Source organism: Microcaecilia unicolor, chromosome 1 (assembly GCF_901765095.1).
Source record: "Microcaecilia unicolor chromosome 1, aMicUni1.1, whole genome shotgun sequence".
NCBI classification, from domain to species: domain Eukaryota; kingdom Metazoa; phylum Chordata; class Amphibia; order Gymnophiona; family Siphonopidae; genus Microcaecilia; species Microcaecilia unicolor.
In genome coordinates, this window is record NC_044031.1 from 52008585 (window position 1) to 52035379 (window position 26795).

Genomic DNA, 26795 nt, shown 5'->3' on the forward strand with positions numbered 1-26795 from the left:
TGTGGAAGAGGCAGTCTTGCTTCTTCAGTGGGTGGAGGCTCATCTGCTGCAGATTTCAGCTGCTGACATCATGGGGAGATGAATGTTCAAGCTGATTTTCTAGGGCTTTCTGAACCATGAACACACTGGGTCCAGGAGAGTGGGAACTCTCTGCTGAGGTCTTTCAGCTCATCATTTGCTAGTGGGGGATTCCGTGGCTGAATCTTATGGCAACCATCCATAATGCCAATGTTCTCTGTTTTTTCAGCAGAGAAAGGAGGCACGGCTCCAAGGGTCTTGATGCTCTGTTTCAACTGTGGCTGAAATCCAAGCTCCTCTATGTCTTTCCTCTGTGACCCATGGTAGGCTAGGCGTTTCATCGAATTCAATTTCACCGGGGCTGAGTTATTCTCATTGCTCTGGATTGGCCCTGCAGGCCATGGTTCACAGACGTGGTCCGGCTGCTGTTGGATGAGCCACTTTGTCCTCTGTTGCTCAACCTTCTTTGCCAGGGTCCTCTGCAGATGGAGTATCCCTCCCTCTTTGGTCTCATGGCTTGACTCTTGAGCGGGCGAAGTAGAGGAAGAAAGGTTACTCGGAATCAGTCATTACTACTTTGCTTCAGGGTAAGAAGTGGTTGACTTCAGCGGCGTACTCTCATGTTCGGCGGGTTTTTGAAGCCTGGTGTTCTAATTCAGCGGTCTCTCCATTTCAGACTACTTTGCTGCTTATTTTCACCTTTCTGCAGAAAGTATTGCAGAAAGGGTTGGTGGTTAACACCATTCATGTGCAGGTCGCAACCCTCGCCTGCTATAGGTGTTGTGTTTTGCGGTCTTCTCTGGTATGGGGGGTAACATGTCTTAAGCCTCCGGTGGTGTGCCCATGTCCAGACTGGAATCTTAGTTTGGTGCTTCAGTAATTCCAAAAGACACCCTTTGAGCCTTTGTGGAAAACCACACTTAAGGATCTTACGCTCAAATCGGTGTTTCTCATGGCTATTGCGTCTGCTCAACTCGTCTCTGAACTACAGGTTCTTTCTTGTTGGGATCCCCTTTTCCATTTTATGGAGGCAGGAGTCATAGTCCGAATGGTTCCATCATTTCTGCCAGAGGTGGTTTCAGCCTTTCATATTAACCAGGCCTTGTTTCTGCCCTCTTTTTGTGAGGATCAGTATCTGTTGGATTTTTGGTTCTTACGTTTCCTGTTAAACAAGCACTATTGCAATATTTGTCAGTCACCAATGATTTCTGTCAGTCTGCTCATTTGCTCATCCTTTTTTTCTGGGCCTCAGAATGGTGAGGTGGCTTCTAAGGCTACCATCACCCGCTGGAGTAAGAAACTATTTTGTCAGTATATATTCTTTCCGGCTGGTTGATGCCAGTTCAGGTGAGGGTGCATTCCACATGGGTTCTGGTGACTTCCTGGGCAGGTGGTCGTTGTTGAGGAGATTTTTTGGGTGGTGACATGGTCGTCGGTTCACACTTGTCAAGCACTATCGCTTGGATATGGCAGCACAGGAGGAGGCATCCTTTGGCACTTCGGTTCTTGCAACAGGGGTTTTGGCTTCCCACCCAATTTAGGAACTTCTTTGTTATATCCCACAAGTCTCTGGATTCATCTGCTTCTGATGCAAAGGAATGAGAAACTATGTCTTACTTGATAATTTTCTTTCCTTTAGTTGCAGCAGATGAATCCAGGGTTCCACCCCTATCTGCATGTATTTTTCCTGAGGAGGTTTCTGCTGTGTTGTTTAGTGGCGAATTTATTGTATGTTGTTTGGGGGTAACGTGAGGAAGGGGCTATGACTGTTTAACACTATTGTTTCCTTCTGTTTTGTTATAAGATACTTGCTGGCCAGGGAGCAATACGTCTTATAAGGCACAGTTCAATTCAGTGTTCTCTATCTCCACCTGCTGGTAGAGTGACACAACTCACAAAGTCTCTGGATTCATCTGCTGCGACTAAAGGAAATAAAATTATCAGGTAAGACATAATTTTTCAATATATATGCAATTTGCACTTAGAAAAATGAAAATATAGGTGAATCATTTCTTATTTAAGATTATCCTGTTTGATTTTGTCATGCCAAGCATTGAAGTTGTAGCCAGAGTAAGCTCCTGCTATAGCTTTAGGTTCTTTTACACGTGGAGGGGCATAATTGAATGAAAACGTCTATCTCCATGGGTGTTTATCTCCGAGAACGGGTCCGTGAAGGGGCGGACCGAACCATATTTTCGCAAAAAATAGACGTCCATGTTTTATTCGACAATTTGTGAGCTGGGCGTTTTTGTTTTTCAGTGATTATGGAAAATGAAAGCGCCCAGCTCAAAAATGAATAAATCCAAGGCATTTGTTCGTGGGAGGGGCCAGGATTCGTAGTGCACTGGTCCCCCTCACATGCCAGGACACCAACCGGGCACCCTAGGGGGCACTTTTACAAAAACAAAAAAAAAGGTAAAAGAGCTCCCAGGTGCATAGCACCCTTCCCTTGTGTGTTGAGCCCCCGAAATCCCCCTCAAAACCCACTGCCCACAAGTCTACACCATTACTATAGCCCTAAGGGATGAAGGGGGGCACCTACATGTGGGTACAGTGGGTTTGGGGGGGGTTGGACGACTAAGCATTAAGCAGCACAATTGTAACAGGTAGGGGGGGATGGGCCTGGGTCCACCTGCCTGAAGTCCACTGCACCCCCTAACAACTGCTCCAGGGACCTGCATACTGCTGCCAGGGAGGTGGGTATGACATTTGAGGGTGAAAATAAAAAGTTGTGAAACATCATGTTTTGTGGTGGGAGGGGGTTAGTGACCACTGGGGGAGTCAGGGGAGGTCATCCCTGATTCCCTCTGGTGGTCATCTGGTCATTTAGGGCACTTTTTGGGGCCTTATTCGTGAAAAAACAGGGTCCAGGAAAAGTGCCCTAAATTCTAGCTACAAACGCATACTTTTTTTTCCATTATCGGCGAAAGGCGCCCATCTCTCCTCGGCCGATAACCACACCCCGGTTCCACCTTCGCCACGCCTCCGACACGCTCCCGTCAACTTTGTACGCTTCCGCGATGGAGTGCAGTTAAAAACGTCCAAAATCGGCTTTCCATTATACCGATTTATTCGTTTTTGTGAGATAAACGTCTATCTCCCAATTTGGGTCGAAATCTAGGCGTTTTTCTCTTTCAATTATAAGGTGGATTGTGTACCTCAGTGTACAAAAAACTCTTTTCCTCTATTGCTCTAATAGTAGATTCCAGGTAGTTAAATTAAGTAGACTTAGAAGTAATGTCAGGAAATTCTTTTTCATGGAGAGGGTGGTCGATGCCTGGAATGCCCTCCCAAAGGAGGTGGTAGAGACACAAATGGTGGTAGAAATCAAAAAGGAGTGGGTTCAACACACAGGATCTCTATTTAGAAAATGGGTGGTATAAAAAAGAAAAACCTTAAATGGCTGCATATGTGTGGATGTGTGAGTGATGCTTGGATGACGACTCTGGCTGTGAAGAACTAAGGCTAGTGCCGGGCAGACTTTGTAGGTCTGTGTTCTGTATATGACAATCCAGTTTAGGATGCGGGGCATATGGCTTCAATGGCAACTTCAGTAGCTGTAATAGAGGATAGTGCTGGGCAGACTTTTATGGTCTAGATTCCACAAATCACAAGATGGATTCCGATAGGCTGGAGTGGGCTTTGACAGCAACTCCAGTAGTTGGAACATAAGGACAGAGCCAGGTGGACGTCTATGGTCTATGTTCCAGAAATACCAAATCAAGTATATAATCAAATATATAATACCATGTTCATTGTTGATTTAATCATGAATTGCTACTGAGTGTGACTGTTGTTCAGGTCTTTATCTGCCGTCACTTACTATATGTTACTATGTAAGTAATAACAGACTGCACCAAGACAGAGGTTCCAAAATTGATTTTATTTCTAATACTCCTTTGAACAAACAGTTTATGGTAACAGAAGGATTAACTTCCAACTAGAATTGTTTTTATATATGCAAATGAAGAGAACCATCCCAGGCACTGCACCAGCACCCTGTTTTCCTCCATGGACCTTGGAATTCAGTTTCCTCCAATCCCAACTTTGCCTGCAATGGGAGGGTATTCACTTATTGAGGGTACAGCAATAGTGATCCTCCAGGTTAAAGAAGCCAACAAGATGATTCACATTAATTTCCCTAGGAGAATTTGAACTGCAGTACAGGTTTGATACATCATCTGTACTTGCTCCATATTGGCAGACTGCTTCCAAACCTCCAACCCTCTGGAGCATCATGCCCAACCAGACAATTAACTGCCCCTGTACATGGTTCACTGGAACTATTTGAAAGTCTTTGATAAAAGAATGGGATGCACATTTAATATATATTGCTCTGAGTTTCCTGAATGAGCAGGTGATTGAGCAATAGAAATATAAATAAATGGATAAAACAAATAGAAAAACTGAAACAGAACAGGACAACCTGCAGTTAGGACTTGCACAGTGTACATCTGTCAACATTTTTCTTTCACTTCCATCTGACCAACAGGCTGTTTGGCAATGGAAACTGAATCAGGTCATTCGCCAGAGACTAGATGAGAAGAGAGATTTCCCTTTGTGGGGTAAAAGTGAAGAAGGTCTTGATCCCTGTGCCTCTCGTTTCTCCACATACACATTCAAAAGTGAATGCAGATTCAAGAATGCTGTTTACGAAGGGGAGTTTTCATGGGGAAAACCTCATGGCAAGTAAGTGATGAAATCCATTACTATGTGTTTCTTTAAGCAACAAAAAATAAGATGCAAAAGAAATCAAAGAAGAACAAAAACTAAAATTCTGCTGGAAAGTTTTAACTTCAAATATAAATCCAATGTGTGAAGATTTGTTAATAAAAAGGATACAAAAAGACCTCAGAAACCACTACCATAATTATGACAAGAATTGTTGGAGTGGTAATCTGTAGTCATAAAATATGTTCTATTATAAAGATGGTGGTGTGACATGCATAAATGAAGAAAAAGAACCCATATGCCCCCAGATTCCATATAGTATCACCAGAGTTGCACATGCAAATCAGGTCATATTCTAATTTGCGCGTGCAACTTAATTATCTTAATAAGCCAATCAGTGCCAATAATTGCCACTTCACAGGCAATTGACATTAATTGGCATAAATTAGAATTTATGCAAAAAACTTGTAAAGTTATGCACGTAAATTCTAAGTTGCAGAACTGAAAAGGGGGCATGACCATGTGCATGGAATGGGTTGGTGGTGGGCATTTCTAAAATCTACGTGCACTGATATAGAATATACCCTCTCCGTGCCTAGTTATTCGCTGGCGTTTACACCAAGTTTTACTTGGGCAGTAGGTGTATTCTATAAACCACACTTAACTTTAGGTATAATTTATAGAATATGCTTAGGTGTGGTCTTTTTTCAGTTCCAATTTTTACAGTGCCATATATAGAACCTGGTCCATAGTGGGCCAAACAGAGATCTCTTGCGGATTTTCAGCTCTCTACCTACCATGATAAGCATAATTAGGGGAAAATTTAAAGGCTGTTTTACATGCAGTAGGCCCTTTCTAAAAACTTATTTTTATGTATTTATTATATTTATATGATTATGAGGTGCATTTTCAAAGCACTTAAGGGTATGTTTACTAAGGTGCGTTAGCGTTTTAAACACGCCTGTAAATTTAAGGTGCATTAAATGTTAACGTGACTATACATTTCTATGGGCGTTTAACACGCGTAAACCATTTACGTGCATTAAAAGTGCTAATGCACCCCTAGCACCGCGTAAGCGTCCACGCATGCCTAACATGCGCCAAAATGGAGTTACCGCCTGGCTACCATGTGGCTCTTGCGGTAATTTCAATATTGGCGCACGTCCGATACACGCATCCAAAAAATAATTTTTATTTTCGAATGTGTGTATCGGACATGCGCCAATTGGCATTTGACGCACGTAGGTCATTACTGCTCATTTACCGCATGAGACTTTACCGCTAGGTCAATGGCTGGCGGTAAGGTCTCAGACCCAAAATGGATGTGCGCTGTGAAGGATCCCTCCGCTCCTCTCAGGAAAACTCAGGCCTCTGGCCCAAGTTTTCTATATGATATTCCACTTAGGTACAACTCCCTGTAATCCTCCAGGTGTACCCTGTGCTGGAATAGTACGTCAGCAGTACTATTCCAACCAGGGGCGTATCTGGAATCCGGCGGTAGGGGGGGCCAGAGCCAGAGAGGGGGGGCACATTTTTGCCTCCCTCCCCCCCCCCCCCCGCCGCCGCCTCTCTCCACCCCCTCCCCGCCGTCAACCCTCCCCCGCTGCTTACTTTTGCTGGCGCCGAGGTCCGACCCGCAATCGCCGTTTTTCGTCTTCCTCCGTGGCCATGCTTCCAGGAAGTAACGCTGCAGTGCTGATTCGTTGAATCCAGTTCGGCGTCTGACGTCAGACGTCGAACTGGATTCAACGAATCAGCACTGCAGCGTTACTTCCTGGAAGCATGGCCACGGAGGAAGACGAAAAACGGCGATTGCGGGTCGGACCTCGGCGCCAGCAAAAGTAAGCAGCGGGGGAGGGTTGACGGCGGGGAGGGGGGCCAGGGCGAAATCTGCGGGGGCCCAGGCCCCTGTGGCCCCACGCAGATACGCCCCTGATTCCAACACAGCTCCCGAGATATGCACCAGGGAAATTATCCCAGCGGTTTCAAGAATGCAATCCCAAAAACAAACAGTTTAGAAAAAGTAGTCTTTAATAATGCAGTTCCAAAAGCAAAGCAGTTCAGGTATCTCTACAGCTTCAAAAATGCAGTTCATAAACCAACAGGACATGAGTCTTAGCAGTCCCAATGATGCAATTCAAAATAAGTAATCCCAAAAGAAAAAATATTCCACAAAGAAAAACAAGCAGGTCAAAGAAAACAAGTACCTCCAAACAGGCAGTTCAAACAAGCAGTTTAGAAATCCCATCAGCAGTTCAGAGGCAGAGAGCTCCTGTCAGGTTCTCAGGTTCAGAGCTCGCGGGGCCAGGCTCTGGAGCAAACGTGAGCCCTTGGGCTGCTGACGAGGAGCGACAGCAGCAGGCAAAACCCACCAACCAATGCTGGGCAAGCACACCGGCACCGGCAGGGACTGCAGGCACCGCCCAGCGAGCCGGAACACACGGACTGGAATCCCCTGGACTGGAGGACACAGGACTGGAATCCCCCGGACTGGAACACTGGACTGGAATCCCCCGGACTGCAGGACACAGGACTGGAACACTGGACTGGAACACACCGGACTGGAACATCCTGGACTGGTCCGTACAGCTTCACCTGCACATAGCCACTGCCCCCCAAGGGTTGAGCCCCTGGGTTCGAGTGGCCGGCAGGACTTACTGGATGACACAGGGACCAGGACTGGAAACAGAAGAACTCCTAAATCCTAAACTGACCTAAGTGCTCCCAAGCCCTAAACCAACAGAAGTGTTCCTCACAGTAAAGTAACAAAAGGACTTCCTAAGCCCTATACTAACAGGAGTGCCCCAAGGCAGTGACCTAACAGGAGTGCTTCTCACAGCACCAAAAGGAAAAGCAGGGGAGCCACAAGGAAGAACAGGGAAGCTAAACACATAAGCTAATAAAGGTGCTTCCTAAGCACCAAACTTCAGCAGACCTAACACAGGTGCTCTGAGCACCAAGCTACAGAAGAGCTCCTAGTACTAAAAGGGAAGACAGGGTAGCCACTAGGGAAAAAACAGGGAAGCTAAACACGCAAGCCGAAAGTGCTTCCAAAGCACCAAACACAAACAGCAAAGATTGCAATGCTCCCAATAGAAGTACTTCTAACAGCCAAATCTGCAGTGTTCCTAACAACACCAAACCCTGAAGTACTTCTGTCAGCAACAGAGCTTCCAAAGCCCTATACACAGCAATGCTTCCAAAGCACCACAAGGGAAAAGCAGGAAAGCTAAACACACAGTCACAAGTGCACACTGCACTAACACTAACCTGGACCTAAAGCAAGTAGCAAAAGCAAACGTTGCAAAGGCCCTGAAGGGAAGAACACCACTTCCTTATCAAGGCCCTCCCTGATGATGTCACACTCCCTAGACCCAGGCAGACAGCACACTGAAACCCAGAGAGGCCCAACCCACACCAATGCAGCACCGTGAAGCACTTGAAGCCAGTACACCCAAAGAGAGGTAGAGCTAACTCAGTCCACACACACAGCTGTAGTAAATTGAAACAAATAGAGTCATGCTGCTGGAAGCTGCCAGCATAGAGAGAGAGAGCTAGCTCAGAAAGGACAGACAAAAGAAACAGAAGCCAGCTAAGAAGCTGACCCCCAGGAAAAAGGTAAGTTTAAGAGGGGTTCTGACCACAATCATAACAGCTCCCAGGGGTCCCCTCCCTCCTCTAGCCAGCTCTATATATTTTTAAATGCGGTGTCCAGAATTGCACACAATATTTGAAGTGCGGTAGCACCATAGAGCAATACAAAGGCATTATAAAACATTCTCATTTTTGTTTTCCATTCCTTTCTTAATAATTTCAAATGTTCTATTTGCTTTCTTAGAAGCCCTTGCACGTGGCACCCCCCTCACTTCACTGCATATTTGTTTCCTTTTATGCTTACCTGCAAGACTTTTTTTTCACAATTTCCCATGCAAACCAAGCATTTCAGTGTTTCCTAAGATAGTGTTTCCCAAGTCCGGTCCTGGAGTACCCTTTGCTTGTCAGGTTTTTAGGATATCCACAATGAATGTGCATGAACTTGATTTGCGTACACTGTCTCCATTATATGCAAATCTCTTTCATGCATATTTATTGTGGATATCCTGAAAAACCTGACTGGCAAGGGATACTCCGGGACCAGACTTGGGAAACACTGTCCTAGGAGACACAAGACTGTGTCCTCCTCCGATCCACTTGAACTGCTAGGTAAAATCAGTAGATTACCAGAACTGCTTGAGCAGCCTGGGGAGCAAGAACCTCCAATTCAAAAGTGAGCTCAAGAGTCCCATTTTGTAGATCAGTAACCCCTAGACACTTACTGTTGTTTTCCTATTATTTACAATTAAGTTTTCTTAAGAAATTCATAAAAATATGAGTCTTTGTAAGTAGTAATATCTTTTAAATGATCCTTAATTTGCTGTATACGAGGGCCTTATGAGCATTTGAGAACTTCCAAACAGCCTGACATTCAGATGAAATCTATGGGTTCTCAAAATATGTTTTACAACATTTTGTAAAAGAGATCATGTCCTTAAAGACACCAGTTTTCTCCCAGACCAATATGGCTACTGGAATTCTGCACTATTAAAATGAAAGGTTTACCTGCATTGTAAAACAAAGGATTGGGGATCTGAAAAGGTTATTGTGAAGAAAATTGTTTACTGCATATTTCTGCTTTCCATTGAATTTGTCCTTATTACAGAGGCACCCTAAAGTGGCCTGATGGACACAATTACGTTGGGGACTTCAAAGAGGGCTTAGAAGATGGGTAAGTCTCAATGTTTAGATTTTACTCTTATTTTTTAATAAAAAAAAAACTAGTGGAAGAGAACCTTTGAGGAAGAATGTGGCATACAATCTGCATATACATGTTGCTGTTTGAAATCACTTAGCAGGTGATTTGGGGAAGAAAATACACCACAGTCCCTCTTTGAAACACACTGGGGACTGAGGACTTTTAGGAGAAGCTGTAGTCAAATAGCAACTTTTTATGGCATACAAAAGAGTTATAGTTGGCAACCTTGTGATAGCCCTTCTTCCTTAATTTTTTGTTGTTTTAGCTAATATATGGAGATTCTTCATATGTTATGTTTTGGGTCTCTTATGTTGTAAGCTGCTTAGAACTACCAGTTGATATTTGTGCAATGAACAATTTCCACATTAGATTATAAACCCAAAATGTATTTCTATAACTGTTTCTGGGCCTGTTAAACAATTTTAATGAGTTTGCATACTCTGACTAGATCAATAACTCTCAAACCGTAAATGTACACAGTTTGAAAATATTCAAAATGTACAGTTATAATATTCAGAATAATACTATGCAATTATTGTGTTAAATATAGTCTGTTCAATTTTCAAATGCCATGGTCAGTATTTTGCAACATGGCATCCATGGAAGTGGTGGCACAGAATATACATAACCAAAAAAATAGAAGGAGGTCATATAACAATCCTCACTTACATAGAATGACTGAAAGATTTGTACTATGCATTTAAAAACACAGGGATGAAAAAGCCTCCTCAGCTATCCAGGACTTGGTAATCCGGCGGTAATCGAGCATCGTCACATGCTGCCCAGTTACCACTGGGTTAGTTTGGGAGACCTTATCACCACCTCGGGTGGTGGTAAGGGATCCCCACCATATGGCCATTCAGTAAGAATTCTGCAGGGCCCGTTTTCCCACAGCTTGGTAAAAGGACCCCTCAATTCTTTCTAATGTGGCATTTATGTATTTAAAATATCACCAAAATTACAAGAGTAAAGAACAAAATTTAACAATAAGAAAATCAAAAATGTATTTTGTTCTGAACATTGAAGGGAATGACTGCTGTCTGAGTATCAATTTTAAACAAATGAAACCTCAACTGCCATAGAAGGTCTACATAGATTACCATTCACAATAACTCTAATCACTTGTTTCCAATTAAAGCACCAAAAAAGCAACAGTGAAAACAACTCCCCAATTGGAAAAAACACTGTTCCAAAAAAAAAAACAAAAACAAACAACTCTCAAAATACTGCAGTCATTTCACTATCATTGTTCATTATAGCTAAAAAATATAAATATATAGGACCTCACTGTACATAGCAAAAAACCCCGAATCACTTAGCTTAAAATGAAGTGCTTCGCATAAACATCCCAGAATTTCGGCTCAGTTAGTCCCGTTCTGTTCAATATTAAAATGCTGCAGCACAGGGTCCAATATCCTTGACAAGGGACCTCCTCGTTTCATTTTCTTCTTCAGGAAGAATAACACTCAAATAATTTGTTCAAAAATGCTTAGAGTCTTTAATAAATGATGGGATAGAAGGGACAATCGGAGCGAAAAAACAATCAACATATTTACATGCTCGCTCTAGTAAGGAATTTCTAGCCAAGATAATCGGACGTCCATGTGGACGGTCCAAGGTTTTATGAATCTTGGGAAGCAGGTAAAAAAATTGGAATGGTGGCTTTTGTAAAGTTAAAAAATTGAAATTCATTTTTGATGATAAGCCAGATTTTAAAGCTAATTTGCTATAATATTTCTTCAGTAGAACCTGACTTTAATTTGGAATTAGTCCCATCCAATAATTGCCATATTTATTAAAGACACTATGCATTTTTTGAACAAAGTACACGAACTCTAGGGCATTCCGACTGCCTTCTTGGTGACATCCAGTCATTATATACCTCAGTCCCTCAGATGGAAGCTAGTGAGGCTATTCACCTGGTACTAGATCAACGTTGTAGACCCATGACTGTACCAACAGAATTTGTTCTCCAATTGGCAAATTTGGCATTACAGAACAATCTTTTCATGTTTAATGGTGATCTTTTTTTGCAACTATCGTGCATAGCAATAGGTGCTTCGTTCGTGTAAATTACATCAAAGAGAACAAACATGGATTCTTCGTTTGCAAACTGTAGCGCCGCAAGGCCTTAATGGACCTTTAGAGTGGGAGAAAGGAGGAAGTCCGATTTATGAGAGCATTCTTAAGCCGGTAACTGCCACCTTGAAGCAAGGCTGATTATTTGTGCACTATTCCTCCTGATGAAGAAAACAAAACGAGGGGGACCCTTGTCAAGGATATTAGACCCTGTGCTGCAGTGTTTTGATATTGAACAGAACGGGACTAACAGAGCTGAAATTCTGGGATGTTTATGCGAAGCACTTCATTTTAAGCTAAGTGATTTGTTTTTTTGCTCTGTACAGTGAGGTTCTATATAATTATGTTTTTCAGCTATAATGAACAATGATAGTGAAATGACTTTAGTATTTTGAGAGTTTTTTTTTTTTTTTTTTTTGGAACAATGTTTTCTCCAATTGGGGAGTCGTTTTCACTGTTGCTTTTTAGGTGCTTTAATTGGAAATCAGTGATTAGAGCCATTGTGAATGGTCATCTATGTAGACCTTCTATGGCAGTTGAGGTTTCATTTGTTTAAAATTTAAGAAATTTCTATCCTGTACTATCAATAAAAATGTAAGTGGCTTACAGCAAACATCCATAAAGTCCAGGACATACTAAAACAAACAATATCCAATATAAAATCATTTAAAATGACAAAAATTAAAACAAAACATCAGTTCAGTTAAAGAGAAAAAACCCACCTCTTTTCATATCTATCCATCTCTATGCAGAATGTATTCCAGATGCCTCGGAAGAGTTAATACAAGGTCTAGCTTTTCTCTTCAGTGATGTTAATAAAAAGCGAAAATTCCTAGGAAGCAAAGACTCAGAGCATGCGACTGGTCTTGCAACCATCTTAACTCTTCGCCTTCCCGGGAGTAATTTTCAAAACACAAATACGCATGTACCTGTACTTTCATTTTGAAAATCCAACAGACTGTGCACCGAGCAAAGTACATACATACTTTTTAACCATGCATGCAGTTACAAAGTTACTGTAAATTGAAAGACCACAGGAAAGCCACAAGAGTAACATTGAGAACTTTGCTTCAGAGGTTAAAAGAAGGTTGTTGGAAAGTAATTTAATAGCTAACAGTTTGTGTTATATTGCAGATTTGGGATATGTCTTATTCCACACTCTTCAGAAGACGGATATGATTGCTATAAATGCCACTGGAGTGAAGGCAAGATGCAGGGATATGGAATCTGTGAGTAAGTAATACGGAGCATAGATCACTGAACGAGTTAATAGGCATTTACAAAGAGTCTCATCTTTCTACCAGCCTTGCTATTTTCTAATTCCCTGCTCTAAGGGGTTCTTTTACTAAACTGTGGTAAAAATAGACCCTAGCATGCCCTTGTATGGGTCTTTTCCGCAAGCTAAGATCATTTTTACTGCAGCCATAAATACCTCAATTTTTCTAGTTTTTTTCTAAGAATGGTCAATAACTAATGTAGCCATTAGCATGTGGCCATTTTAAAAAAGTACCACAAAAGTACTTCCTGACATGTGTTAGCGCCTAATGCAGCTTAGTAAAAGGGTCCCTATATTAGTCCCTTAATATTGAAATTTTGTGGTCAGTGTTGCTTTAAAATGTTGACCATACATTTAAAATTATTCCTGAATATTCAGTGCCAGGCTGTACCCAAATACCAGCATTGAATGTCTAGGTGTAAGGCAACTGCCAGAAGTTATCTGATTACCAAATCGGTGACACCCAGATAACTTCTGGCTCTGCCCAACACTATACAGATAAAAAAGATTTTCAGAAGCATTGTCCGGATAATGCCACTGAAAACCCGGTTGTAGCCCAACTGAGTGGCATATATCCAGGCAGGATCAACTATAGTAACACAAAAAGGGTGTGGAATTACAAATGCAATAAGCAATAACCCCAAAGTTATCCACACAATATCACAGTATGGAACTCTAATCTAACACACTTGTAATGAAAAGGGAAGGAAAAGCCTTAAAGTAGCTCAAATCCAGAAGAAGTTTTGAGGATTTATAGAGCTTTATCGATCTGAGTAGATCTCTACTTCATCATCAGCAAAAACCTTCCCATAAATTATAGAACTTGTTTTGAAATTTAAAAAAAAATCAGTCTGTGCCTAATAACAATGCTCGAGAAAAAATGGAAACCACTTATCTCACGGCTCAAGCGAAGCACTGGTGGATATTTCCGGGCAAGTTTGCAGTTGGAACTATCCACCAGATGTTTTTCCTTTGCTTTGCTTGAGCCACGAGATAAGTGGTTTCCATTTTTTCTCGAGCATTGTTATTAGGCACAGACTAAATTGTTTTTGAATTTCAAATCAAGTTCTATAATTTATGGGAAGGTTTTTGCCAATAAAGAAGTAGAGATCTACTCAGATCGATATCTCTCTATATAAAAGGCAACCCCAACGTTCTGAAGCCTCCACGGAAGTTGAGACGCCCGAGATATCCGGTGTGCTCTGGAGTGTGTGCACCGCCCTCGCGTCAAAACGTCATGACGTCGAGGGCGGAGCTATGACACTCGACGAGGGCCGAAACGGAAATGCCACAGCGAACAAGGCAAGTAGCTCGGAGGGATGGAGGGAGGGGGCCCCTTGCTAGCGCCCGTTTCATTGCGCTCAGAAACGGGCATTTTTTCCTAGTAGCTCTATAAATCCTCAAAACTTCTTTTGGATTTGAGCTACTTTGAGGCTTTTCCTTCCCTTTTCATTATAAGTGTGTTAGATTAGATTTATCCAGGTAGGAGCCAGTCCTACCCAGTAAACAGCCTAAGATTTTAGTGGCTCTTTTACTAAAGTGGGGTAAAATATGGGCTTAATGTATTTTAATGTGGGACTTTCCGATGCTCTAAGCCCATAACTAACATAGCATTTTTTAGGGCTTTTTCTTTGTGTTATTTGCAGATTTTCTGCTAACATTTCCATTAGCATGTGGGACCACTTATGGCCTCCTATTTGGGAGGCCCTAAGTGCTCCTGCATTAACTCTGCACACTAATCATAAGGTGCTAGCCATATACCCCCTGATTCTATAGAAGTCAACACTAATTAGATTTAATTGTAACTTATGCGTGCAAATTTAGGCATGGGATTCATGCCTAAAATTTACATGTGGTACAAAAAAGATAGGTGCGGAAATGGGAGGGTCATGGGTGTTTCAGTGCAGATCGGAGGTGTAGTTTTCAGTTACCTGCATAATTATAGAATGTTGGTGTTTCATGTATAAATTTATGCTTGGGTATTTGCACCAAATTTTCATTGGTGCAAATGGCGGTGCCTAAATTTTGGGCACGACCTCTCTGCTTAAGCGGCTTATAGAATACTGCTTAAGTGAGGGGGTTTTAGGCACCATGTATAGAATCCACCCCATAATGCAGAACGCCCACTCTCTGTCCGTGACACATCCCCTCTGAAAAGTATTTTTGAAAAATAGGTATTATGTGGGTTAGAGCATAAACAGGCAAAATACTGCAAAATATTTTAACATGTTTGTGCAATAGCCTGTTTGAATGTGTGAACCTCTTGTTAAGGGTCCCCTTAAATAGCAAAGTTTTATCAGAAGCTCCTTTATGCTTGATTTCATTTAAATTATTTTATTGATTTATGACCACCTTTCAGCGAACAGCCCAAGGCTAGAAAATAAAGGCGTCTACCATCGGAATAATGTACCAGTTCCTTCAAAGTCCTTGAAAGACGCAGACTGACTTACAACGGCACATTAACCCATGTTACCATTATTGTAGCTTACTGTGCATTTTGTACTAAATTGACCTCATTGAAAATAATGGGGCCAGCAGTAATTAAAGTATGTGATAATCCATGGTGATACCACTATGGTTATCAAAAACCAAACAAGGGTAATACAAACCAGCCCCCCCATCATACAAAATAATTCTATGAACAAGGAAGAATAGAATACAAACATGGCAATTCTAAAACGTTTTTTAGCAAGACCTATGTATATATAAGAAATGATATAGGGGGTGTTTTACTAAGCTGAGGTAGCATTTTTAACCTGCAGTAGAAATCAGCTGGTCGTATATGCCAAGACACCTATATTCCCATCGTTGTCTCAGCGTTTACCACCAGCTGATTTCTACTGCGAGCTAAAAACGCTACCGCAGCTTAGTAAAATAACATAATTAAAATAACATGATGTCAAACACTGAATATTTTGGACACATCTATAGATTTGTAAGGGAGGAAAGCGAAACAAAGTTTAAGGCCGGAAACCTAAAAGTCTTACTAAAAAAAGTATTTTGACTGCCATTTTATTCTATCCCTCCTTGTTTAGGGAATACTACTATGGTTATATACAGAGTAACATAGGGGCCCTTTTACCAAACTGTGGTAAAAAGTGGCCTTAGTATGTCCTTACGTGGGTCATTCCCATGTGCTAAGGCCATTTTTACTGCACGGGTAAAATGGTCACTTTTTCTAGTTTTTCAGTTAATGGCTCCATTCTAATTTCCCCAATAGTGAGTGGTCATTAGTGCATGAGCCCCTACCACCACCTATTTTGTAGGCAGTAATGGCTCATGCGTTAATCACACTCTAATCAGTTAGGACCAGATGCACTAAAGGTAACGAGCCAGCAGTGTGGCTTTTAAACTAGTTCTAGCTGGTCTAGCGAGCAAGTAGTAAAACGAGACATGCACAAAAGGGTTCTTACAGCCATTTTCCTGTCAAGGTAGCAGCTATTGAAAACGGAATGCAAATGAGCTAATAGCTATTATAATGAGCTAATTACTGTTATAATGTGCATGCAAGGCCATTCACAGCCATTTTCCAACCCCATGCACAAAAGCAATCCCTACTTTTACCATGGAAAATCTAACTGGAGGTCTGCTAGATGGCAGATGACGTTTAATGTGAGCAAATGCAAGGTGATGCATGTGGGAAAAAAGAACCCCAATTGTAGCTACGTCATGCAAGGTTCCTCGTTAGGAGTTACGGACCAAGAAAGGGATCTGGGTGTCGTCGTCGATAATACACTGAAACCTTCTGCTCAGTGTGCTGCTGCGGCTAGGAAAGCGAATAGAATGTTGGGTATTATTAGGAAAGGTATGGAAAACAGGTGTGAGGCTGTAATAATGCCGTTGTATCGCTCCATGGTGCGACCGCACCTTGAGTATTGTGTTCAATTCTGGTCGCCGCATCTCAAGAAAGATATAGTGGAATTGGAAAAGGTGCAGCGAAGGGCGACTAAAATGATAGCGGGGATGGGACGACTTCCCTATGAAGAAAGACTAAGGAGGCTAGGGCTTTTCAGCTTGGAGAAGAGTCGGCTGAGGGGAGACATGATAGAGGTATATAAAATAATGAGTGGAGTGGAACAGGTGGATGTGAAGCGTCTGTTCACGCTTTCCAAAAATACTTGGACTAGGGGGCATGCAATGAAACTACAGTGTAGTAAATTTAAAACAAATCAGAGAAAATGTTTCTTCACCCAACGCGTAATTAAACTCTGGAATTCGTTGCCGGAGAACGTGGTGAAGGCAGTTAGCTTGGCAGAGTTTAAAAAGGGGTTAGACGGTTTCCTAAAGGACAAGTCCATAAACCGCTACTAAATGGACTTGGGAAAAATCCACAATTCCAGGAATAACATGTATAGAATGTTTGTACGTTTGGGAAGCTTGCCAGGTGCCCTTGGCCTGGATTGGCCACTGTCGTGGACAGGATGCTGGGCTCGATGGACCCTTGGTCTTTTCCCAGTGTGGCATTACTTATGTACTTATGCACCTCTCGTTAATGCCTGGCTGGGGCTGCTGTGAGCTGCAGACCATCTGTTGCTGGTGCAAGGAAGCTGATCTGCTGGTTCTTTCTCCTCCGGATGGTCAGCAGCTTGAAAGAGCACTTGATTTTTCTTTTAGAGCCGTTCCAGTTGGTCTCTCTCAGCCAATCACAGCGTGTTTAGCTGACACCAGTGTCAGCTAAACTCACTGTGTTTGGCAGGCAGTTCTGTGGCAATTGATATTGGTGCCTTCCTGGGAAGGCATGGCTACAAGAAGCGTCTTGCAGAAGCATTTTAAACAGGATCAAGGTAAACAACAAAAAGGCTTTAGACGGCTATTATACGCTCAGCTTCTCTGCATTTATGAAGCCATATGTGGCATGCGCAGAGCAGCCTCACTTAATGTCTGGCTGCTCTGCGCATGCTCAACTGACCGACTGGCTTCCCCCCCCCTAGGAAGGAAATCACACGCAAATGAGCTAACAGCGAGCAGCTCATTTGCATACGGTTTCTTTCATGCATGTCTGTTTTTTTCTGAATCGCTAAACTGCAACCGGGGATCGATAAGGGAAGGGCTTTTACTGTGGAGTTAGTGCATCTGGGCCTTAGTGTGCAGCAATATGGCTGCACTAACCGATTAAAGCAGAACACGCCTACTCTCCACCCATGACCCGCCCCCAGTGCTAAGAAATAAAATCTAGTTTTTAGCACGTGGGAAGCACACGCAGATCACAAAATTAATGTGGAATGCCTGAGCCTACCTTGCAATAAGATTGTTTTTGCTGTGATAAGCATGCATTATTGCTTACTGCACCTTAGTAAAAGGACCCCATAATAACATAGCAAATGTCAGCAAATAAAGACCTGCACAATCCATCCAATCTGTCCAACATGGTGTCCAGAGCTGAATCTGGTACTCTGCACAAGTTCCACTTCTTCATTAATCACGGTCTCTTCCTGACAACGTTGGGGCACAGACCATAGAAGTCTGCCTTTCACAGGTCCTACTTCCCAAGTACTGGAGTTACCATTGAAGGCTCTCCGGTCTTGATCCTGTTCTGTCTTTGCCATTTAGGGGACACAGACCATAGACGTCTGTCTGGCATTGGTCTTACTACCAACATCTGAAGCTGCCATCAAAGCTCATTCCAATTATGGAGTTATTTAAGTTTTGCTTTAATTGGATTCCATCCTTTTTCTATATAGGGTTCCTCTGTTTATCTCACGCATTCTTGAATACCATTCTTTAGCGAACCAACCCCATATAACATCCAGTTCAGAAACCTCATAAAATCAAAGGTCACATATGATAATTCTATGTAAACAAGGTAAAAAATATAGAACCTCAAGTTCCGAAAACTCTTTAAAATTTGATTCTAACCTCCCCCCGTAACATCAGTTTTACATGCAACCTTATTAGTTGCAAATAGGTGGGAAAATGTGGGGTACAAATGTAGCAAATAAATAATTATTTTTTAAATTTAATATATACCACCTGCAAACCCCAAAAGCTATCGAATTGGTGTACATTTAGGTACAATAGGTATTTTCCTGTCCTCAGAGGGCTCACAATATGAATTTGTACCTGAAGCAGTAGAGGGTTAAGTGACTTCTACAAGATCAGAAGGAACTGCAGTACAATTTGAACCAGACTATCCTGGTTCTCCATCCACTGCTCTAACCATTAGACTTAGCATTAAACTTAGAGCTATAGGTTTGGGTAGTGAATGTGCTGGTGTATATTTTAATTCAATGATAGATACGTAGGCATCAAATTTATTGGGTCTAGAAGTGCTAGGGAAGGTATATCATATTCAGCACAGCTTAGTGAAGAGTGAGTTACTACGATGATTCATTAGCTCAAGAAAGAGGGTGCATCATATCAAGGATACTGAACAAAAATTCAGCCTTTTGTTAATGAAATAAAGGTGGAAAACAACCTTAGAGAATAAAAGAATACTCTCCAAGTAGAGTAGATCATAGTAACAAATTTGTAAACAATAAATTAAATGGATCACAAAAGGGAAAAGTATTCATCATTCTATGAGTTGGCTATTATAATCAAATCAATTGATATACCAATGTTTCAGTCACCTTGAAAGTTACAACAAAAAGAAAAGAGGTGTCAGTGGACATTGAGGAACTGTTTAGCCGTCACATACACACATAGAAGAAACTTTCCACAGATCAAGGGCTGCTCAGAGGTAATGGTAGAAAACCTCCTTTCTCTTATTGTTCCCAAAAAACCTGATTTTATTTACCTTGAGTCTTTTTATATTTATATTCTAGTACCGTAAGTATTTCTCTGTCCCCAGAGAATTTACTTACTAAGGGCTCCCTATTACTAGCCTGTAGTGAAATAGTGCATTGTTGTGCTAATTTACCATGAAAACCTTACTGCAGGATTCACTAATCTTAAGGTTCCTTAGTACCACAGTTTAGTGAATCCTGCAATAAGTTGTTTTTTTTTTCTCTTTCTCTCTGCAGTGTTGCAACTGGAAATATCATGCTTCCCCAGAAACACTAAGATAATGGGCCGAACTCCCCCTGTATCAAGTCAAAGCCTATATATAGGACTGTCCTCACTTAAGCTCACTTACTCTCACCTTCACCTCTCTGGAACGTGCACTGAACCTTCCAGAAGATCTAGGGTATTCACAACTAGGAAGGAAAGCAAAGTCTGTAGTGATGCTTGAGACTGAGTGATGCCACTAGGGGCGCTTCACCAATGATGAAAATTCTTGTAACTTGAAGGGAAGTTTCATTTGACTTCTGGAAGTGGGGCTTTTGAATACATTTTTCAAGAGTTTCTTTAACTGGCCAAGAAGCTTTGTATAATAATAATAATAATAATAATAATTTAGTGGAGGTTAGCCTGCTAAAACTCAAGGTAAGCTTACAGTAATGTTGGTAATCTGGTATAATCAATATAGTAGTAGTAAGTCCCTTCCCCTTACAGTTCAAGTGGGTATCTGAAGCAATGGAAATCAAAAAATGCCAATTAGAGAAGTGAGATTTGAACAGTCCTCATATCTAAACACATTCACTCAGAAGTAATTCCAAACAGCCACCATCCTTTCCATAAATATTTCCTGACATTACTCCTGAGTCTATTCCCCTTTCAGCTTCAAAATATGTCCCTTGTTCCAGAGCTTCCTTTCAATTGAAGAGCATTCATGTCATAAGGTATTTCAGTGTGTCTGTCATATGTCCCCTCTCCCACCTTAATTCCAGATTCAGAATTTCCAGGTTAATCAGAATTTATTTTAAACAGCAATGTATATGTTTTAGGTACAGCGACGAGTCAGTGTACAAAGGGTACTTCAAGGACAACTTGCGTCATGGATTTGGCATCCTGAAAAGTCCTGTCTCCACTAAACATCCATTTAAATACACCGGCCACTGGGACAGTGACAAGAAAATGGGATATGGCATTTGGGATGATATTGAAAGGTACTACAGGAATGTTTCAAAGATGCAAGCACAAATTTGCCAGAGATTAATAAAACAATCTGACTAATGGAGCTGCACTTCCTAGAGTTTTCAAGCTTCATCGATTCTCAGCAGGTGTCAAGGTAGTAGTACAGTACAATAGTTGGAGCATTGAGTTGTGTCTTTGGAGACCATGGTTTAATTCCCTTCTCCACCTTGACAGTTTAACCCATGTGTGCTCAAACCTGGGTTGGGTGCTGTCTGAGGAAGGAACATTATGAAACTGAATAATTTTGCTGGTATTAACAGGGCCAGTGTAAGTGTATTAGATACTCTGGTCAACTCTTCAACTTTGTTCCCCTCCCCCAATTCCCTAGCTCCTATCACACCACTATGTTGATAAACTCAATCATGTATACCCCAACAAATATCCTTCCCAGAAGAATTCTGCACACAAAACAAAGACACTGGGCTAATTGGAAATTGCCCATCATGTCTGCTGATAAAGTATATATTGATGGGGGTTTTTTTGTGTGTTTGTATGGCTGTCAGGACCTATCATTTTCCCTTGAATGCAGTTGTTTGTTGCATCTCCTGCATCTCCTCCGTCCCAAAAGCTACTGCTGTAGGTGACCACCTAGTTCACCAAGAGGGTAGTTGTATAACATAGGCCCATTACATGCATAAATGCACATCTATATATATAAAAGGCAACCCCAGCGTTCTATGAAGCCTCCAGCCGGAAGTGTGAAGCGCCAGAGATATCCGGTTTCCCCATGAGTGAAGGAAAACAGCACAGCACGAAAATCCCTCTCTCTGTAACAGTGAAGGACTCAGAGGGGGGAGGAGAGAGATGCCCTCACTCTCTCTGTAACACAAACACAGCACAGCAGGAAACAACACTGAAGGACTGGACTCGGAGGGGGGAGGGGAGGGAGAGAGGGCAGAGGGCAGGAACACTCCCACATGCACACTCTGAAGAAAACCTTGCTAGCCCCCCCGTTTCATTTGCATCAGAAACGGGGCTTTTTTACTAGTATTCACATAAATGCCGAAAACCAGCCTAAATGCTATTCTGTAAATACATGTGTTATCTTACATAGTGCATATTTTTCAGGTAATGTGTGCACAGATGCAGTCTGGTTAAAGTGTGGGCAGGACTCACAGAAGCATAACTTATTAAATCCTATATGTACAATGTACATCTTCAGCACTTGGGTACACACATGCCAGCTCTATGGCTGGTGTGAATGCTTGCCTTGCTTCTAAGAATATATGGTTACACTGTACTATATCTGATCTGGCCATAAGTAACATTATGAACACAGACATTTTTTCTCCAGTCTTGTGTTTATAATTCCTATCTGCAAAACTTTCTGAGCTTTGTACATAAGAACTGCCATACTGAATCAGATACAAGGTTCATCACACACACACCCCCACACCATAGGCCTCTGTGTCACTCCATGGTATGACCTCTCCTTGAGTATTGTGTGCAATTCTGGTCACCGTATCTCAAGAGATACAGAGGGGCATTTTCGATTGGGAACACACATCTCTAAGGGCGCCCATCTCCGAGGACAGAACCGTGAAGGGGCAGGGCCAACCGTATTTTCAAAACAAGATGGCCGGGCATCTTTCGTTTTGATAATACGGTTGGGGCCGCCCAAATGTCAGAGATGGCCAGCCTCGGTTTTTGCCCATAATGGAAACCGAGGCCAGCGATCTCAAACCTGGCCAAATCCAAGGCATTTGGTCGTGGGAGGGGCCAGCATTTGTCGTGCACTGGTCCCCCCTCACATGCCAGGACACCAACTGGGCACCCTAGGGGGCACTTCTAAAAATTAAAAAAATAATAATAATAACTCCCAGATGCATAGCTCCCTTACCTTGGGTGCTGAGCCCCCCAAATCCCCCCCAAAACCCACTCCCCACAACTCTACACCATTACCATAGTCCTCGTGGGTGAAGGGGGGCACCTGCATGTGGGTACAGTGGGTTTGGGGGGGGGGGGTTGGAGGGCTCCCATTTACCACCACAAGTGTAACAGGTCGGGGGGGGGGGATGGGCCTGGTCCGCCTGCCTGAAGTCCACTGCACCCACTAAAACTGCTCCAGGGACCTGCATACTGCTGCGATGGACCTGAGTATGACATTTGAGGCTGGCAAAAAAAGTTTTTAAAGTTCTTTTTTTGAGGGTGGGAGGGGGTTAGTGACCTCTGGGGGAGTTGGGGGGGGGGGGTTAGTGACCACTGGGGAAGTCAGGGGAGGTGATCCCCGATTCTCTCCGGTGGTCATCTGGTCAGTTCGGGCACTTTTTTGGGACTTGGACCTGTAAAAAAGGGACCAAATGAAGCCGGCGAAATGCTCATCAAGGCCGGCTTTCTTTTTTCCATTTTTGGGCGAAGCCGGCCATCTTAAAGCATGCCCCCATCCCACCCCCATCCCGCCTTCGCTACCCTACCGAAACGCCCCCTTGAAGTTTGGCTGGCTCCACGACGGAAAGCAGTTGGCACCGGCCAAAATCGGTTTTCGATTATACCAATTTGGCCGGCTTTAGGAGATGGCCGGCCATCTCCCAATTTGTGTCGGAAAATGGTCGGTGATCTCCTTCGAAAATAAGCTGGATAGTGGAATTAGAAAAGGTCCAAAGAAGGGCAGCCAACATGATAAAGGGGATGGAACTCCTCTTATATGAGGAAAGTCTAAAGAGGTTAGGGCTCTTCAGCTTGGAAAGAGACGGCTGACAGGGGATACAATAGAGGTCTACAAAATCCTGAGTGGTGTAGAGCAGGTACAAATGAATTGATTTTTTATTCTTTCAAAAAGTACAAAGACTAGGGGATACTCAATGAAGTTACATTGTAATACTTTTACAACATAAAGGAGTACATATTTTTTCACTCAACGAGTAAGTAAGCTCTGGAACTTTTTGCCAGAGGATGTGGTTACAGCGGTTAGCATATCTGAATTTTTAAAAAGTTTGGACAAGTTCTTGGAGGAACAGTCCATAGTCTGCTACTGAGATACACATGGGAGGAGACACTGCTTGCCTCAGGATCAGTATCATGGAATCGTGCTACTATTTGGGTTTCTGCCAAGTATTTGTGACCTGGATTGACCACAGTTGGAAACAACATACTGGGCTAGATGGACCAATGGTCCATCTAAACATGTTGGTCTCATTATGGACATCCTAAAAACCTGGCCTGTTTGGAGCCCTCAAGGACTGAATGTATTTTTGATGAATTGAAAACAGTACATTGAGCCTTCAAATAGGTGGGAAAATGTGGGATAGAACTGCAGTAAATAAATAAATACATATATGTCACTAGCATCATATCTCTTTCCTTGAAGTTCTGTACTTGTACATAGTTGTCTAGTTCTGGTTTCCTCTGTGGCAAACTTGTGTTTGCAGTGTGTACCACTGTGTATCAATAGCTTATTTTTGCTGCCATGACACATGACAGTCTGCAAAGGAGTGAGGAGTGAACATTGCCATTATTACTCAAGCATATCCTGCAGCAGAAGGTGAGTGAACAGAGGCACAAGGAGATAAAGTTGTTTTGCTGATGTCTACATAGGGATTCTGAATTTGTACCCACAAGATTGGGCCTGGCTGTAGTCAAATGCTCTAATCCCTTCGTATTCACTCTCAGTCCTTGAAAGCCACCAAAGTGTCCACTCTTCAGAATACCCCTAATAAATATGATAGACAAATTTGCATGCCTACTAACTCTGTAGTATGCAAATTTCTCATGAATATTCATTAGGAACATCCTGAAAACCCTAACCCATTTGTGGCTCTTGAGGCCTGTGAATGAGTGCTGTTGTTCTAATCATTAGCCTGTCTTATGAAGATTAGATGGGGGATTAGCATTGTATAAATTGATCCTGAATAGAGGTTTGAATTAATACATTTTAATTTTGTTTTGTGCTCCAGTGGACAGAGGTACATTGGGATGTGGCAAAATGATCAGAGGCATGGCGCGGGCATTGTGGTTATGCAGTCTGGTGCCTGCTACCAAGGCACTTTTCTTATGGATAAGATGACTGTGAGTAGCATTTGAGTTTTAAATAATCTGAAGTTCTACAATAAACTAGTTTTACATATAGTTATTGTCATTTTGACAATGCCTTTACCATGTAATACTTCTATGTGATTTCCTGTTTTTAACTCATTTCTTCAACATTTTTTCTTTTGCCTACACCCAGTCTTTTTGGGAATAGCTACACTACAGGGTTAACATGCACTACAGGTCTAATTTGTAGTACTGAGCATGTACCACCCAACTTAGCCTTACTCAATAAAGATGCAATCAAACATATAAACGGCAAGTGACCGACTCGCCTGCAAATGCGCAGTACAGACTTCCCTCTCTGTCCTGCCCTCGCGTCAAGACGTGATGACGTCAGAGGGCAGAACAGACAGGGAAACGGAGTGGAGTCACTGTCGGACGCTGCCGCCTGGAAACGAACATCGCGCGCACCAACCTCCACCCTCCCCCCATCCCCGCCGCCGCTCCCGCCCTCCTCCGCATCGGGCCCCCTGCACTGACCTAACAGCGCCTTTCACCTCCGTGTGGAAGCGCTGCAGGCAGCAGCAGAGCGATCTGCTGCTGCCTGCACCGCTTTCACACGGAGGTGAGAGGCGCTGTCAGGTCAGTGCAGGGGGCCTGGCACGGAGGGGGGAGGGAATGGCGGCGAGGAGGGTAGCTGGAAATCTCGCCCGTTTTTACGGGCTTAACGGCTAGTTATAGTATAAAATAAGTAAAAAGTCTTTTTTTTTCCCCCACATGACCCATTGATGGGTTTCAAGCAATGTGGCTTAAATTGGTCAATTCAATTTCCAGATTCTGGCTTTTGCATGTTGCATAGCCAAATATATAGCACAGGGCAAGCACTTCATGTCAGTGCATATGGAGGGGCATTTTCGATATGACATCTGAGATTGGACGTTTTGCAAACAACGTCCAAAATCTGAATAGGAAAGAAGGTCATTTTCAAAAAAGAAAAATGTCTGTCTTTTGTTTTCGAAAATACTGTTTTGAACAAGGTTTTGTGATTTGGACACTTTGTTTTTCGGTCCATTTTTGGAAAAAAAACCCATCCAACTGTAAAACACACAGAATCAAGCCATTGGGATGTAGGAGGAGCTAGCATTTTTAGTACACTGGTCCCCCTGACATCCCAGGATAGCAATAGAGCACCCTAGGGGGCACTTCAGTGGACTTCATAAAATGCTCCCAGGTACACATCTCACCATTGCTCCCTTACCTTGTGTGCTGAGCCCCCCAAAACCGACTACCTCCAACTGTACACCACTACCATAGCTCTTACAGGTGAAGGGGCACCTATATGTGGGTATAGTGAGTTTTGGAGGGCTCATAGTTTCTTCCACAAGTGTAACAGGTAGGGGGAGGTATGGGCCTGGGTCCATCTGTCTGCAGTGCACTGCAGCCACCATTTGACTACTCCAGGGACCTGCATGCTGTTCTAATGGACCTGAGTATAACATCTGAAGCTGGCATTAAGGCTGGCAAGTAATGTTTTTCATCACATTTTTGGAGGGTGGGAGGGGGTTAGTGACCACTGGGGGAATAAGAGGAGATCATCCCTGATTTTGTCCAGTGGTCATCTGGTTATTTAGGACACCTTTTTGTGCCTTATTCATTATAAAAACAGATCTAGCTCAAAACGTCTAAGTTTTAGTCCTAGACGGTTTTGTTTTGTTCCAAATGGCTGAAAAACGTCTAAGTCTTAGGATCGCCCAAGTCCCAGTCTGAACACACCCTGACACACCCCGTTGAGATTTGGATGCACTTTTGACGGACTTCATAGAAAAACATCTAGAAATAGGTTTTGAAAATACTGATTTGGACATTTTTGTGAGAAAAACATCCAAATGCTTCTTTATGCCACTTTTTAGACATTTTTCTGTTTTGAAAATGAGCCCAATAGCCTCACTTAACAACAACAATAAAATAGATTGCTAACTATTTCCAGACTGCAGTTGCCACAAAAACTAGGTAGATCAGTGAGGGCAGAGAGGA

General features: G+C 42.6%; 1 protein-coding gene across 5 annotated transcripts in view; it reads left to right on the plus strand.

Moving 5' to 3' along the window:
- The window catches only part of ALS2CL (ALS2 C-terminal like), a 178492-nt gene that overhangs the window by 84520 nt on the left and 67177 nt on the right, over window positions 1-26795 (plus strand). For all 5 annotated transcript variants that reach the window (XM_030197218.1, XM_030197245.1, XM_030197252.1 and 2 more), the window contains 5 exons: window positions 4511-4707; window positions 9389-9454; window positions 12695-12793; window positions 20603-20764; window positions 24686-24797. In XM_030197218.1, the coding sequence (XP_030053078.1) occupies window positions 4511-4707; window positions 9389-9454; window positions 12695-12793; window positions 20603-20764; window positions 24686-24797 (636 nt within the window). The remainder of the gene's footprint in view (window positions 1-4510; window positions 4708-9388; window positions 9455-12694; window positions 12794-20602; window positions 20765-24685; window positions 24798-26795) is intronic.